General features: G+C 50.9%; 2 protein-coding genes and 1 long non-coding RNA gene across 5 annotated transcripts in view; 2 read left to right on the forward strand and 1 right to left on the reverse strand.

Annotated features, from left to right (window-relative positions):
• Positions 1-6,670, reverse strand: part of LOC310769208 — a 133,649-nt gene extending 126,979 nt beyond the window's left edge. The window contains exon 1 of the long non-coding RNA XR_014551526.1: positions 6,490-6,670. This is a non-coding gene — a long non-coding RNA (uncharacterized lncRNA). The remainder of the gene's footprint in view (positions 1-6,489) is intronic.
• SUPT5H (SPT5 homolog, DSIF elongation factor subunit) overlaps positions 1-7,340 on the forward strand; it is a 37,121-nt gene extending 29,781 nt beyond the window's left edge. For all 3 annotated transcript variants that reach the window (XM_083626870.1, XM_083626871.1, XM_083626872.1), the window contains 7 exons: positions 139-266; positions 770-875; positions 1,009-1,167; positions 2,109-2,277; positions 4,019-4,222; positions 4,866-4,961; positions 6,844-7,340. In XM_083626870.1, the coding sequence (XP_083482996.1) occupies positions 139-266; positions 770-875; positions 1,009-1,167; positions 2,109-2,277; positions 4,019-4,222; positions 4,866-4,961; positions 6,844-6,987 (1,006 nt within the window). In that variant the 3' untranslated portion in view covers positions 6,988-7,340. The remainder of the gene's footprint in view (positions 1-138; positions 267-769; positions 876-1,008; positions 1,168-2,108; positions 2,278-4,018; positions 4,223-4,865; positions 4,962-6,843) is intronic.
• Positions 7,341-10,793: 3,453 nt separating this feature from the next.
• Positions 10,794-13,626, forward strand: part of TIMM50 (translocase of inner mitochondrial membrane 50) — a 48,215-nt gene continuing 45,382 nt past the window's right edge. The window contains exon 1 of the mRNA XM_083627644.1: positions 10,794-11,073. Within this exon, the coding sequence (XP_083483770.1) occupies positions 10,819-11,073 (255 nt within the window). The 5' untranslated portion in view covers positions 10,794-10,818. The remainder of the gene's footprint in view (positions 11,074-13,626) is intronic.

Raw genomic sequence — 13,626 nt, forward strand, 5'->3', positions numbered from 1 at the left:
CAGCCCTCATGGAGAATGAATGGATGGCTCCTCCTTATGCCTGGGGAATGCGGGGTCTGTTCTTTTCTAGAAGGTGAAGGGTGTGTGTGTCCAGATTCTGTTATTATCTAACGAGCATTTCCCTTTCCCCTCTGGCAGTGGTTCAAAGAAACCAGGTGGCATGACCTCCACTTATGCACGGACACCCATGTATGGTTCTCAGACCCCCATGTATGGGTCAGGGTCCCGCACGCCGATGTATGGGTCACAGACTCCGTCGCATGATGGTGAGTAGAGGATGGAGAGGGGGGCCCACTTGGGGGCAGAGGTGAGGAGAACAGTCAGGTCTTACGTGTTGGGTGTGGTTTCCTGTTAGTTAGCGAACCACAACTCAATAAAGTTACTGAGAGCCAGCGTGGTGTAGTGGTTAAGAGCGGTGGACTCGTAATCTGGTGAACCGGGTTCGATTCTCCGCTCCTCCACCTGCAGCTGCTGGGTGACCTTGGGCCAGTCACACTTCTCTGAAGTCTCTCTGCCCCACTCACCTCACAAAGTGTTTGTTGTGGAGGAGGAAGGGAAAGGAGATTGTGAGCCGCTTTGAGACTCCTTCGGGTAGTGATAAAGCGGGATATCAAATCCAAACTCTTCTTCTTACTAATTTTAAGGAGCGGAATAAATTAAGCAAGAGAAAGGAGATTTCCAGGATAGCACTGGTATACATGTAAAAGATGCCTCCTTTTTCACCCTCTGGTCTTGGGTGTTAATCTCATGACATGCGCCCATCTTTCAGGAAACCGGACTCCTCACTACGGCTCTCAAACCCCCTTGCACGACGGCAGCCGGACCCCCGCACAGAGTGGGGCCTGGGACCCCAACAACCCCAACACTCCCTCCAGGTTGGTGTTCCTCATCGGAGGAGGAGGGCGGGTATCAGGGCAAGGGGGTGGATGGAGAGGCGAGAATCCGTTTGGGCCCAGCTGACCGCTTTTGCCTCCTCCACCCCCCCCCCGCCCACTTCCTTTTCCGTAGGGCGGATGAAGAGTTTGACTACGGTTTTGACGACGAGCCCACCCCTTCTCCACAAGGCTACGGCGGAACCCCCAACCCACAGACTCCTGGCTATCCCGACCCTTCTTCCCCGCAGGTTAACCCGCCGTACAACCCTCAGACGCCTGGGACCCCAGCTATGTAAGTGTGCTGGAGTTGGAAGGGAGGGTTTGTTGCTTCTTCCAGGATTTGTATTGCCTCCTCCCTTCTCCCCCTGGACTCCATAGAGCTCTCTTGATCTCAGCGAATGGAGAAAGCAAAACAAAAAGGATTTTATTTGCCTAAGATGTGGGTGAATTTCCTAGTGTTTTACAGTTCTCTTCTGTGGAGTAAACTGATGTTCTCCCAAAGAATTCAGGATAATAATAATAATAATATTTTTTTATTTATACCCCGCCCTTCCCAGTTCAAAAACCGGGCTCAGGGCAGCTAACAACAAATTTAAAACACTTAATTATAAAAGCAGCATAAAATACAGTATAAAAACATGAATCACAACTTTCAAAAATCAATTTAGGGGAAATAAGCATTAGATAGTCACCAGGGCTAGCTGGCCGAATTGGTCCTACTTGGGCCAGCGAGGAGGCCAGGGGAGAATTAGCTGTGGGGTCTCAGTGGATATCTCTTCATAGAAGGGGAGGGGGAGGGAAGGGAAATAAAAGATCAGGCTGAGTTCAGATTAAAAGCCAGGCGGAATAGCTCTGTCTTACAGGCCTGACGGAAGGAGGTTAAATCCTGAAGGGCCCTGGTCTCATGGGACAAAGCATTCCACCAAGCCGGAGCCATCACTGAGAAGGCCCTGGCCCTGGTGGAGGATAGTCTGACTTTCTTAGGGCCCGGGACCTCTAAACTTTGGTTGTTCATGGACCTTAAGGTCCTCTGCGGGGCAGACCAGGAGAGGTGGTCTCGTAGATACGAGGGCCCTAAGCCACAAAGGGCTTTAAAGGTCAAGACCAGGATGCCATTTCTCTAATACCCCAGAACTTAATCTGAGGAAGCAACTGCCGGAGGGCAGTGAAGACTTGACTGTGTTTCCCTCCCTCCCTCCCTGTTCCTGACCAAAACCCTCTCTCTCTTGGCAGGTATAACACAGACCAGTTTTCTCCCTACGCCGTTCCATCCCCGCAGGGCTCCTACCAGCCAAGTCCAAGCCCGCAGAGTTTCCATCAAGTGGCGCCTAGCCCAGTCGGCTACCAAAACACCCACTCTCCGGCCAGCTACCACCCAACACCGTCTCCCATGGCTTACCAGGTACAGTTGAGATTGGGTAGGGTTAGGGTCTCCTTAATACACGCAACCAAAATCATGGCTTTGAGGCTGCTGTCCTTGAAAGCAGCTAAAGACTTGCGGACTGATTTTCCCTCTCCCACAAAGAACGTGTGCTCTTGTGTCATAGAAGATTTGGGCCTGCAAACTTTTAAATCAGTTGCAGAAATGCAAAGAGCTTAAGATCTTGCCATGTGCACTGTAGCTCTTGTGCCACATATAAATCAACCTGTGCCTCTGTGTCTAAACACAGAAGCAGACAGTCAGTATTACCGTTTCCCCCCAAAAGTAAGACCTCCCCCGAAAATAAGACCTACTTCCAGTTTTGCCTCTCGCTGTAATATAAGGCACCCCCCCCGAAATTAAGACCTCCCTGATAATAAGGTGTCCCCCGAACATAAGGCCTCCCTGAATATAAGGCCCCCAAAGCTACCGTAAGGCGTCTGACTCCTCTGGGCCATAGCGGTGGGTGCCGCCACGCAGCTCACTGTTTGGCCGCAGCGCAGCCGGAGCTGTTCAGGCAGTGTGAGGTCTCTTTAAATCGAGAGAGCCCACATCGCCACCAGGTCAAGCTGCCGCCTGCTGCTCGCTCTGCCCTGACGGAGTCTGGCTGACTCACAATTAGACAATAAATGTGTACTGTATTCTTCTTTATGGAAAAATAAGACATCCCCTGAAAATAAGACCTAGCGCATCTTTGGGAGCAAAAATTAATATAAGACACTGTCTTATTTTCAGGAAAACAGGGTACTATTTATTACATTTTACATTTGTACACCGCCCTATGTCACTCAGAGTATGCAGGTCTTTTTTAAGTAGCCCTAAAGAAGGTGGGGGTGGCGCTGTGGGTTAAACCACTGAGCCTCTTGGGCTTGCCGATCAGAAGGTCAGCGGTTCGAATCCCTGCGACGGGGTGAGCTCCCGTTGCTCTGTCCCTGCTCCTGCCAACCTAGCAGTTCGAAAGCACGTCAAAGTGCAAGTAGATAAATAGGCACCGCTCCGGCGGGAAGGTAAACGGCATTTTGGTGCGCTGCTCTGGTTCGCCAGAAACTGCTTAGACATGCTGGCCACATGACCCGGAAGCTGTACGCCGGCTCCCTTGGCCTATAGAGCGAGATGAGCACCGCAACCCCAGAGTCAGGCACAACTGGACCTAATGGGTGGTCAGGGGTCTCTTTACCTTTATGGGACACGGGTGGCACTGTGGGTTAAACCACAGAGCCTAGGACTTGCCCATCGGGAGGTCAGCAGTTCGAATCCCCGCGACGGGGTGAGCTCCCGTTGCTCGGTCCCAGCTCCTGCCAACCTAGCAGTTCGAAAGCACACCAAAAAGTGCAAGTAGATAAATAGGCACCGCTTTGGCGGGAAGGTAAACAGCGTTTCCGTGCGCTGCTCTTGTTCACCAGAAGCGGCTTAGTCCTTCTGGCCACATGACCTGGAAGCTGTATGCCGGCTCCCTCAGCCAGTAAAGCGAGATGAGCGCCGCAACCCCAGAGTCGGCCACGACTGGACCTAATGGTCAGGGGTCCCTTTACCTTAAAGAAGGTGGGTATGTGACTACCCCAATTCCCATATATTATTGGGAGCCAAGGAACGTGTTACAGCAGCGTAATCCTATAGATGTCTAATTAGCAATGCATTCTGTTAAATCTACAGAGATGCATTTCGCTTTGACGTCAACCAAACCCTGATAACTCGTTGACTTTCTGTCTGTCTGTCTCTCCAGGCTAGTCCCAGCCCTAGCCCAGTGGGCTACAGCCCTATGACCCCAGGGGTTCCCTCTCCTGGAGCTTACAACCCCCACACACCAGGTTCCGGGATCGAGCAGAGCTCCAGCGACTGGGTCACCACCGACATCCAGGTCAAAGTACGTGACACCTACTTGGACAGCCAGGTCGTGGGGCAGACCGGAGTCATCCGCAGCGTGACCGTAAGTGTATCGATGGATATAGCTGTTTGCATGGGTTGGTCAGGAGACGGAGGGGAACAGGGGTGGGGGGGAAATTTTAAGAGTTGGGCAGGGTGCAGTAGCAGAGCTTCCCATTGGTCAAACCCAATAAGAGCAGAGCAGGGCATTTTTGTCCTGCAAAGTGTCTAGCTAAGGCCTGGACTCAAGAAAAAGCAGCCATTCTGCCCTAGTCTGGGGCGTGAGAAACAGCCAGGGATTTGTTTAGATGCTCTTCATATTCTAGAATAATCTCTATGTAGTTCTCTCCCCCCCCTACTCCTTCCCCTGCCCCAGTTCTGAGCACCCCTTACTCTCAAATAAAGTGCATTATAAGGAATGAAGGATCCCACTGAAGCCCTACCCATTAAAAACAATGTCTGCAGTCTTTGAGGCCGTTTAGGGTTTTAAAGGTCAGCACCAACACTTTGAATTGTGCTTGGAAATGCACAGGGAGCCAATGAAGATCTTTCAGGACTGGTGTTTTGTGGTCTCAGCGGCCACTCCCAGTCACCAGTTTAGCTGCCGCATTCTGGATTAATTACTTACTTGCCCTGACATCTGCAACCGGTCACCTTGATTCCCTCCCCTCTTGTCTCTGTCCCTCCTTCCTCCTCTGCCCTGATAGGGTGGGATGTGCTCAGTCTACCTTAAGGACAGCGAGAAGGTTGTCAGCATTTCGAGCGAGCACCTGGAGCCTGTGATACCAACCAAGAACAATAAGGTACGTGCAAGATGTTTCTCCCGTCTCAAGTCCTTTTGCTGTGATGATCCCTTTTTTGCAAAAATATTGTATGGCAGTTTTCCCCCATCCTGATGCCTTCCAAGATGTTTTGGGGTACCACTCCCATTAGAGTTTATAGTCCGAAACAGTAGAGGAACAGGAGGAAGCAGGTTGCCACATTGCAAGTTACTGTGCTTCTCCTGTCCTGAAGAGGGTTAACACAGGAGCGCTCTTGCTCAACCCCAACTTTCATTCTCGGTGGTGGTTGATGGTCTCCCCTCCTGATTGGCAGGGGTCGGTCCCAGATCACAGAGGGAAAGACAATACTAGGAGAGGGTTAAGAAACTGGCAGCAGTGACAGTAGCCAGGGGAGCACTTTTGCATGAGGCTCTCTGCCAGCCAACCCAGTTTGGTGGAGACCGTACACAACTGCTGCTCGTTCCGTTTTAATCACGGTTGTTTTCAGTTAATAGTAATACCTTTATTGTCAATGTACAACCTGTGTACAATGAAATTAACCGAGCCTCCCCCCCAAAAAAACACTCAATCTCATTGCACTCTGTGTGCTTGTCGCACAACACACCAACCCCAAAAGTCAGTTGCAATATATTTTCTGTTCAGCAGCCTAACAGCCCACAGATAGAAACTGTTTTTTAGCCTGTTAGTACGGCTGATTATACCTCTATCTCTCCTGCCAGAGGGTAGAAGATTAAAGAGGTGCTGACCGGGGTGTGAATTGTCCCTGAGAATTTTTCTCGCTCTCCTAAGACATCAATCTCTTGCGATGTCATCTGGCGGGCTCAGGGGACAGCCCATGATATCATGTGCTGTGTTCACCACCCTCTGTAGAGACTTTCTGTCCGTGGCTGTCAGGCCAGCATACCCCACTGTGACACAATATGAGAGGACACTTTCTATTGTGGACCGAGAAAAGGAGTTCATCAGTTGTTGTTTAACATTATTCTTTCGCAAGACCCTGAGGAAATTGAGTCTCTGTGGGCTCTGAGAGCCAGTGTGGTGTAGTGGTTAAGAGCGGTAGTCTCGTAATCTGGGGAACTGGGTTCGCTTCCCCGCTCCTCCACCTGCAGCTGCTGGGTGACCTTGGGCCAGTCACACTTCTCTGAAGTCTCTCAGCCCCACTCACCTCACAGAGTGTTTGTTGTGGGGGAGGAAGGGAAAGGAGAATGTTAGCCGCTTCGAGACTCCTTAGGGTAGCGATAAAGCGGGATATCAAATCCAAACTCTTATTTTTCTTCTTCTTTCTGACCACCTGAGTTATGTTGATTTTCCAAGTGAGGTCCTCACTAAGGTAAACTCCCAGGAATTTAAAGGAGACTCCCTCCACACGCCCCCCCCCCCAGTATACAACAGCGTAGGTTCTCCTCTCTTCTTCTAGAAGTCCAACACCATCTCCTTTGTCTTACTAATATTGAGGTGCAAGTTATTCTCTAAGCACCATGTAGATACTTTTTGAACCTGCCCTGTATGCTGTTTCATCTCTGCCTGCAATTAGGCCCATTATCAGGACGCGGGTGGCGCTGTGGGTTAAACCACAGAGCCTAGGACTTGCCGATCGGAAGGTCGGCAGTTTGAATCCCCGCGACGGGGTGAGCTCCCGTTGCTCAGTCCCTGCTCCTGCCCACCTAGCAGTTTGAAAGCACATCAAAGTGCAAGTAGATAAATAGGTACCACTCCAGCGGGAAGGTAAACGGCGTTTCCGTGCGCTGCCAGCGTACCACACAGTTGTTGCATTTGTTAATTGTCCCTACTATTGGTCCTATCTGTGCGCACTTGGGCCAGTGTGGGGGTTTTTTGGGGGGATGAGGTGTGGGGTGGCTCCAGCTTTTGGATCAGTGACCCTGAGCTTCTCCCGATCCTGCAGGTCAAGGTCATCCTGGGAGAGGACCGAGAGGCCACCGGCGTCCTGTTGAGCATTGACGGAGAGGATGGCATCGTCCGCATGGACTTGGAAGAACAGCTCAAGATCCTCAACCTGCGCTTCCTTGGCAAGCTGCTGGAGGCCTAGAGAGGAAGAACCATTTTTGTGTGGGTGGCTGCTTTATTTCGTTCTTTTTTTAAGCATATCACCTGCAGACTGGTACAGCATGTCCTTGTACAGTTTTGCTCCAAAGAAAGTTTTATTTTCCGTGTTTTGTTTTGTTTTCTGTTGCTGCTTCTTTCCCCAGCTCAGCAGGTGATTTCCTTTTTTCTGGGGGGTTTGGGGGACAGTCTTGCATATATGCATAAAATGACTTAAGCAGAAGCCTGTGGGTGGAGCACAGCCGTATTCCCTTCTCTCTCTCTCTTTCTCGTAGCACCTTAGGCCCTCTGCTGCCATCCAGTGTGTAACTTGTTATAATAAAATAGTCTCATCTACCACGTACGCCTGTGCTGTGTTCACCTTAGTAGAGAAACCGTCGCATTCAAGACTTGACATAAGAGCCATGAGTTTTGTATCATCTTCTTTTAAAGCTATTTCTGCCTTATTTCTGGAGCCAGGTTTCCTAGCGAACAGATTGCAGTTGTCTTCTTCTTGGAGTGTTAAATGCTGTTTACGTTTAATATAGAGCCAGCATGGTGTAGTGGTTAAGAGCAGTAGACTCGTAATCTGGTGAACCGGGTTGGATTCCCCGCTCCTCCACCTGCAGCTGCTGGGTGACCTTGGGCCAGTCACACTTCTCTGAAGTCTCTCAGCCCCACTCCCCTCACAGGGTGTTTGTTGTGGGGGAGGAAGGGAAAGGAGAATGTTAGCCGCTTTGAGACTCCTTCGGGTAGTGATAAAGCGGGATATCAAAGCCAAACTCTTCTTCTCTTCTCTGCGTTTCATACGAGGGGAGAGACCCTTCTGAGTTCAGAGCAGGTGATGTTTCATGTTGCAGTTTGGCTGAGAAGACTGTTTTCCGCCTAAGTTTTCTCAGTGTAATAACCTGCTGGGGGTTTTCTTAGTTGAGTTCTATCTGCAGGCCATGTGCCTTTCTTGTCTTCTGCATTTATTGATCATGGGCTGAGCTAGCCACCGCAGCAGCTCTCTGGCTCCCACCATCGATGGTGCAGTCGAGGTGTAAAAGACCGTCTATGGTACATTTCACAGGAATGAAAAGAACAAGTCTTGGTGCATCTCTCGCACAGATTCTACCGTGTTCCCATTTCATGCCTGAGCTGGAAGGGCAAGAGTTCACTGCCATTTTGCCCCCGTAGGCCCCCCTCCCCCGACACACCCCTGGTTAAGAGATGTTCAACAGTAGAACAGCCTCCCTCGGGAAGTTGCGGACTCTCCTTCCTTGGAGCTTTTTAAACAGAGGTTGGATGGCCATCTGTCATGGATGCTTTAGCTGATATTCCTGCATTGCAGGGGGTTGGACTGGATGACCCTTGGAGACCCCTTCCAACTATTCTATTCTATGATTTGAGTCCTGGGCATGCCAACACCTTTTAGAGTAGGTTCCAGTTTAGTGTAGTGATTAGAATGTGTGAACATAGGAGATAACGTCCATATACCTATTTCGCATTGAAGCTCGTTAGGTGACGATGGGTCAGTTGCCATTTGCAGCCTTGCAAAGAGAGAAAAGGAGTTGGTGCCAGTGCAAAAAGCTTAGCGGATGGCCAACGCAAATATTTGCAATAAAACTTTGTTAGGCAGACATATCCTTGGGTATTGGTTGTGTAGATAAGAGCCTGTCGTTGGCCCGTATAGCTCAGCATCCTCTTCCCAGATGCCAACCAGATGCCTGTGGGAAACCTGCGTAATAAGCAAAAAACCTGCCCTTATTCCCTTATGGGGAACACAAGAGCCCTTATAGAGTCCTTTGTAAGTTCTCCATCGGTCGGAGAAAAGAACAGAGGCCAACCAGAGAATATTGAGAAGCAAAGCAGCTTCTAAGCCTGATCTTTATTGAACTGTTACAACAGGGTGCCCCCTTCACACACAGGAGAAGGAGGAGGACCCCAAACAAAGGTGTGCCCGCCCTTATATAGACATTTTAAATTGCCCGCCCTGGAGTCCAAGACCACCCCCAGAAACATCATACATACTTCACAGAAAGGGGTGTAGCTCAAGACCATCACCCCAGATACATCATACCTACATTACAGAAAGGGTGGTTTACAACAGAAATTTGAGTGCTTTGTTTATCTCCTGCCTGGCAGGTTAACTGTTAATAGTTACTTGATTGGATACCCCGGGGAGCCTGGCCAGTCTTTTGTAATGACTTAGTTCCTGAGCCAGGTCAAAGGCTCCCCTTTTCATACACAGACATACCCTTCAGACAGGATTTGTGAAGGAGGAGACAATGGGGGGGGCCTTTTCCATTTTCCTTCGACCTTGCAGAGAAATGTTTGAGGTCAATTTGGGAGGGACAAAATGGTTTCAGGACTTTCTGTGGGGTTTCAGACATGTGGTTTATATATCGATGTACAGTGGTGCCCCGCAAGACGAACGCCTCGCAAGACGAACAACCCACTAGACGAAAGGGTTTTTCCGTTTTTGAGGCGCTTCGCAAAACAAATTTCCCTATGGGCTTCCTTCGCAAGACGAAAGCCCATAGGGAAATCTCCAGGACAGCGGGAAAGCGCAGCGCGTCTTCCCCACTGTCCTCGGACCTCCTCCGAAGGCTGGCGGTGGGGCGGAGAGACCTCCTCCCGCCGCCAGCCTTCGGAAGGCTCCTCGGAAGGCTGGTGGTGGGGCGGAGAGACCTTCTCCCCGTGCCAGCCTTCGGATTGCTGTCCTGAAGACTTGCGGTGGGAGGAGGGTTTTCCTTCCCACCGCCAACATTCAGAATGCTGTTCTGAATGTTGGCGGTGGGGAGGAAAAACCCTCCTCCCACCGCAAGCCCCGGGAACAGGGGAGAAGCGCTGCGTGCCTTCCCCTCTGTTCCCGGACCTGTCCTGAAGGCTTGCGGTGGGGAGAAAAGCCCTTCTCCGCACCACCAGCCTGGCAAGCGGTCTCCATAGGAACGCATTAATTGATTTTCAATGCATTCCTATGGGAAACCGTGCTTCGCAAGACGAAAAACTCGCCAGAAGAAAAAACTTGCGGAACGAATTAATTTCGTCTTGTGAGGCACCACTGTACGTGCTTGGTTGGTGCATTAATGAATATACATATGTGTGTGTGTGTGTGTGTGTGTGTGTGTATTCATAAATGCACCAACCTTAATTTTTTTATTTTACCTGCAAGCCAGGACTAGACCAGCACAAGGGTCCCCCCCCTCCTGTGGGCTCCAGCAACTGGCATTAGGAAGCACTGCTTCCTCCCAGTTGTGGAGGCAGAGCAGAGCCTCTCCATGAATTTGTCTAACCCTCTTTTAAATCCACCCCAAGTGGGCTGCCAGCACTGCAGGAGGCAGTAGTCCAAAAAGCAATGAGTGAGGAGGCGGGGAGGGCCCTTTGGGGCTTCGATGAAGGCCGGGGTCGCGCACGTGCGCTGCCCCTTTAACCTTGGCGGCCACCTTTTCCTGCCCGCAGCTGGCCCCGCCCCTGCGGAGCGCCAATCACTGTACCGGCAGGAAAATCCCGCCTCCGCCTCCTAACCAATAAGAAGGTGCTCTCATCTTCGCCCCGCCCAGTTTCCCCCTCCCATTGGGCAATGCGGCACGCTGTCCGCTCGGAGTTCCCGCCCTGGAGAGAATTAAAACCCCCGGCAATTTTAGTGGGACGCGTGATTGGCCGAGAGCCGACGGGTGGGCGGGAAACGTCAGCTGATTGGTCAAGGCGGAAACGTCGAACGGGGTGGGCGTGCGCCGCTTCTGGCCTCCTCACCCCTCTGATTGGCTGGAGCGCTTCCTAGGCCTTACTCCTATTCCTTCAGCCTGATTGGCGGAGCCCGGCGCATGCGCCGCCCAGTGCAGCGCGAGGCAAGATGGCGGCGGTTGTGGCGGCCGCTCGCGCCTTGTCGGCGGCGGCTCTGGCGGGCGGGCGGCGGGCGCTGCTGCAGGAGGGCGGCGCCTCGGGCGGGCGGTGCTGCCGGCGGTGGAAGCGGCGCGGCGCCTGGGCGGTGCCCGGAAGAGCGCTGAGCGCGGGGGTCCCTCCTCAGGCGCCCCCTCAGGCGGCGGGGGTGGGGCTGACGGAGGCCGTCCTGAGGGACGCGGTCAAGCAGCGGCAGCAGCAGCAGCAGGTGAGGCCAGGGGGCGGGGCGAGGAGGGTCCCCGGATGAGGGGGGCTCGTGACGTCGGCTGCTCCCCCCGCCCCTCCCCGGGAGACCCTGGGGGAGAGCAGCCTGCTGCGTCCTCACTCTCATTATCCTTGTTATCCTTGTTATTAATTAATAAATTTATATACCGCCCTATCATCATCATCACTTTTAATTCGTATGTTGCCGTTTAGTGGTGTCCGCCTCTTCGTGACCCCCTGGACCAGAGCACGCCAGGCACTCCTGTCTTCCACTGCCTCCCGCAGTTTGGTCAAACTCATTCTGGTCTCTTCGAGAACACTGTCCCACCATCTCGTCCTCTGTCGTCCCCTTCTCCTTGGGCCCTCCATCTTTCCCAATCTCAGGGTCTTTTCCAGGGAGTCTTCTCTTCTCCTGAGGTGGCCAAAGTCTTGGAGCCTCAGCTTCAGGATCTGTCCTTCCAGTGAGCACTCAGGGCTGATTTCCTTCAGAATGGACAGGTTTGATCTTCTTGCAGTCCATGGGACTCTCAAGAGTCTCCTCCAGCACCATAACTCAAAAGCATCCATTCTTCGGCGATCAGCCTTCTTTATGGTCCAGCTCTCACTTCCATACACCACTACTGGGAAAACCATGGCTTGAACTATACAGACCTTTGTTGGCAAGGTGATGTCTCTGCTTTTTAAGATGCTGCCTAGGTTTGCCATCGCCTTTCTCCCAAGAAGCAGGCGTCTTTTAATCTCGTGGCTGCTGTCACCATCTGCAGTGATCATGGAGCCCAAGAAAGTAAAATCTCTCACTGCCTCCATTTCTTCCCCTTCTATTTGCCAGGAGGTGATGGGCCCAGTGGCCATGATCTTCGTTTTTTTGATGTTGAGCTTCAGACCATATTTTGCGCTCTCCTCTTTCACCCTCATTAATGCCGTCTTTCTATCTTGCAATGCCCAAGGCGGTTTACAAGCTGAAGAAACAGCAAGGAATGTACACTTTGTAACAAGCCAATGCCTAAATGTGATAATAAAACTTAACTTTAAAATAAGCAGCCGAACGTCAAAGTAACATTCAAACATCATTAGAATAGTATAAGGTAAAGTAAAGGTAAAAGTATCACTGACCGTTAGGTCCAGTCATGACCAACTCTGGGGTTGCGATGCTCATCTCGCTTTATTGGCCAAGGGAGCCGGCGTACAGCTTCCGGGTCATGTGGCCAGCATGACTAAGCCGCTTCTGGTGAACCAGAGCAGCGCACGGAAACCTTCCCACCAGAGTGGTATCTATTTATCTACTTGAACTTTGAAGTGCTTTCGAACTGCTAGGTTGGCAGGAGCAGGGACCGAGCAACGGGAGCTCACCCCGTCGCAGGGATTCGAACCGCCGACCTTCTGATCGGCAAGTCCTAGGCTCTGTGGTTTAATCCACAGCACCACCCGCGTCCCTTTTTAGAATAGTATAGAATAATATTAAATATCAGCATATGGAAATTAATGTGATAATAAAACATAACTTTAAAATAAGCAGCCGAACATCAAAGTAACATTCAACCATCATTAGAATAGTACAGAATAAAATATCAGTATATGGAAATTAGTGTAATAATAAAACATAACTTTAAAATGAGCAGCCAAACATCAAATAAAGTAACATCCAACCATCATGAGAATAGTATAGAATAATACTAAATCTCAGCATATGAAAATGAAACAGAAACCCACGCTTAACAATTGCAATAAATAATTTCTAAACTACAGAGTGGAGGGTGGGGCAAGGCAGGTGGAAGAAGGTCTTGCCTGACGAAGTCTCTCCCCTCACAGTTCACAGGTCTCAGGGTGTTTCACAAGATAAAATCACAATACAAAAACATGAAATGCACAATCAACATAAAAACGAATACAACCCAGTAACCACCTCCCAACACATTTTAAAAGGGCATCCATTGGATGTTAATTAGCCCAAAGGCCTGGTTCTCCTGACTGGGAAATGCCGGGCTCTGACCCCGAGGCCTTCTTAGACCGAGCACGTGCTCCACCATCACCCCCCTAGTCTTCCCCTCCCCTACGTCCTGTTATTATTTGTTAAATTTGCATGCCTCCCTTCATTAGTATGACAAGAGAGTCCTGTAAAGCACCTTAAGGCTGAGAGGTTTGTATATGGAATGAGGTTTCGGGGACCAGAGTTCATTTTGACAGCAGGGTAGATGTCCTGAGACTCAGTTGTGTTTGCTGTAGAAGAAGAAGAGTTTGGACTTGATATCCCGCCTTTCACTCCCCTTCAGGAGTCTCAAAGCGGCTAACAATCTCCTTTCCCTTCCTCCCCCACAACAAACACTCTGTGAGGTGAGTGGGGCTGAGAGACTTCAGAGAAGTGTGACTGGCCCAAGGTCACCCAGCAGTTGCACGTGGAGGAGCGGAGACTCGAACCCGGTTCCCCAGATTACGAGTCCACCGCTCTTTACCACTACACCACACTGGCTCACACTGTAACAGACTTTAACATGGCAATCCTGTGGAATTTTTCAGTAATGGTCATTGTGACCTGTCATCTCATTAATGAAATCTTAGT

The sequence above is a fragment of the Podarcis filfolensis genome (assembly GCF_964270895.1).
Source record: "Podarcis filfolensis genome assembly, chromosome: 8".
Taxonomy (NCBI): Eukaryota; Metazoa; Chordata; class Lepidosauria; order Squamata; family Lacertidae; genus Podarcis; species Podarcis filfolensis.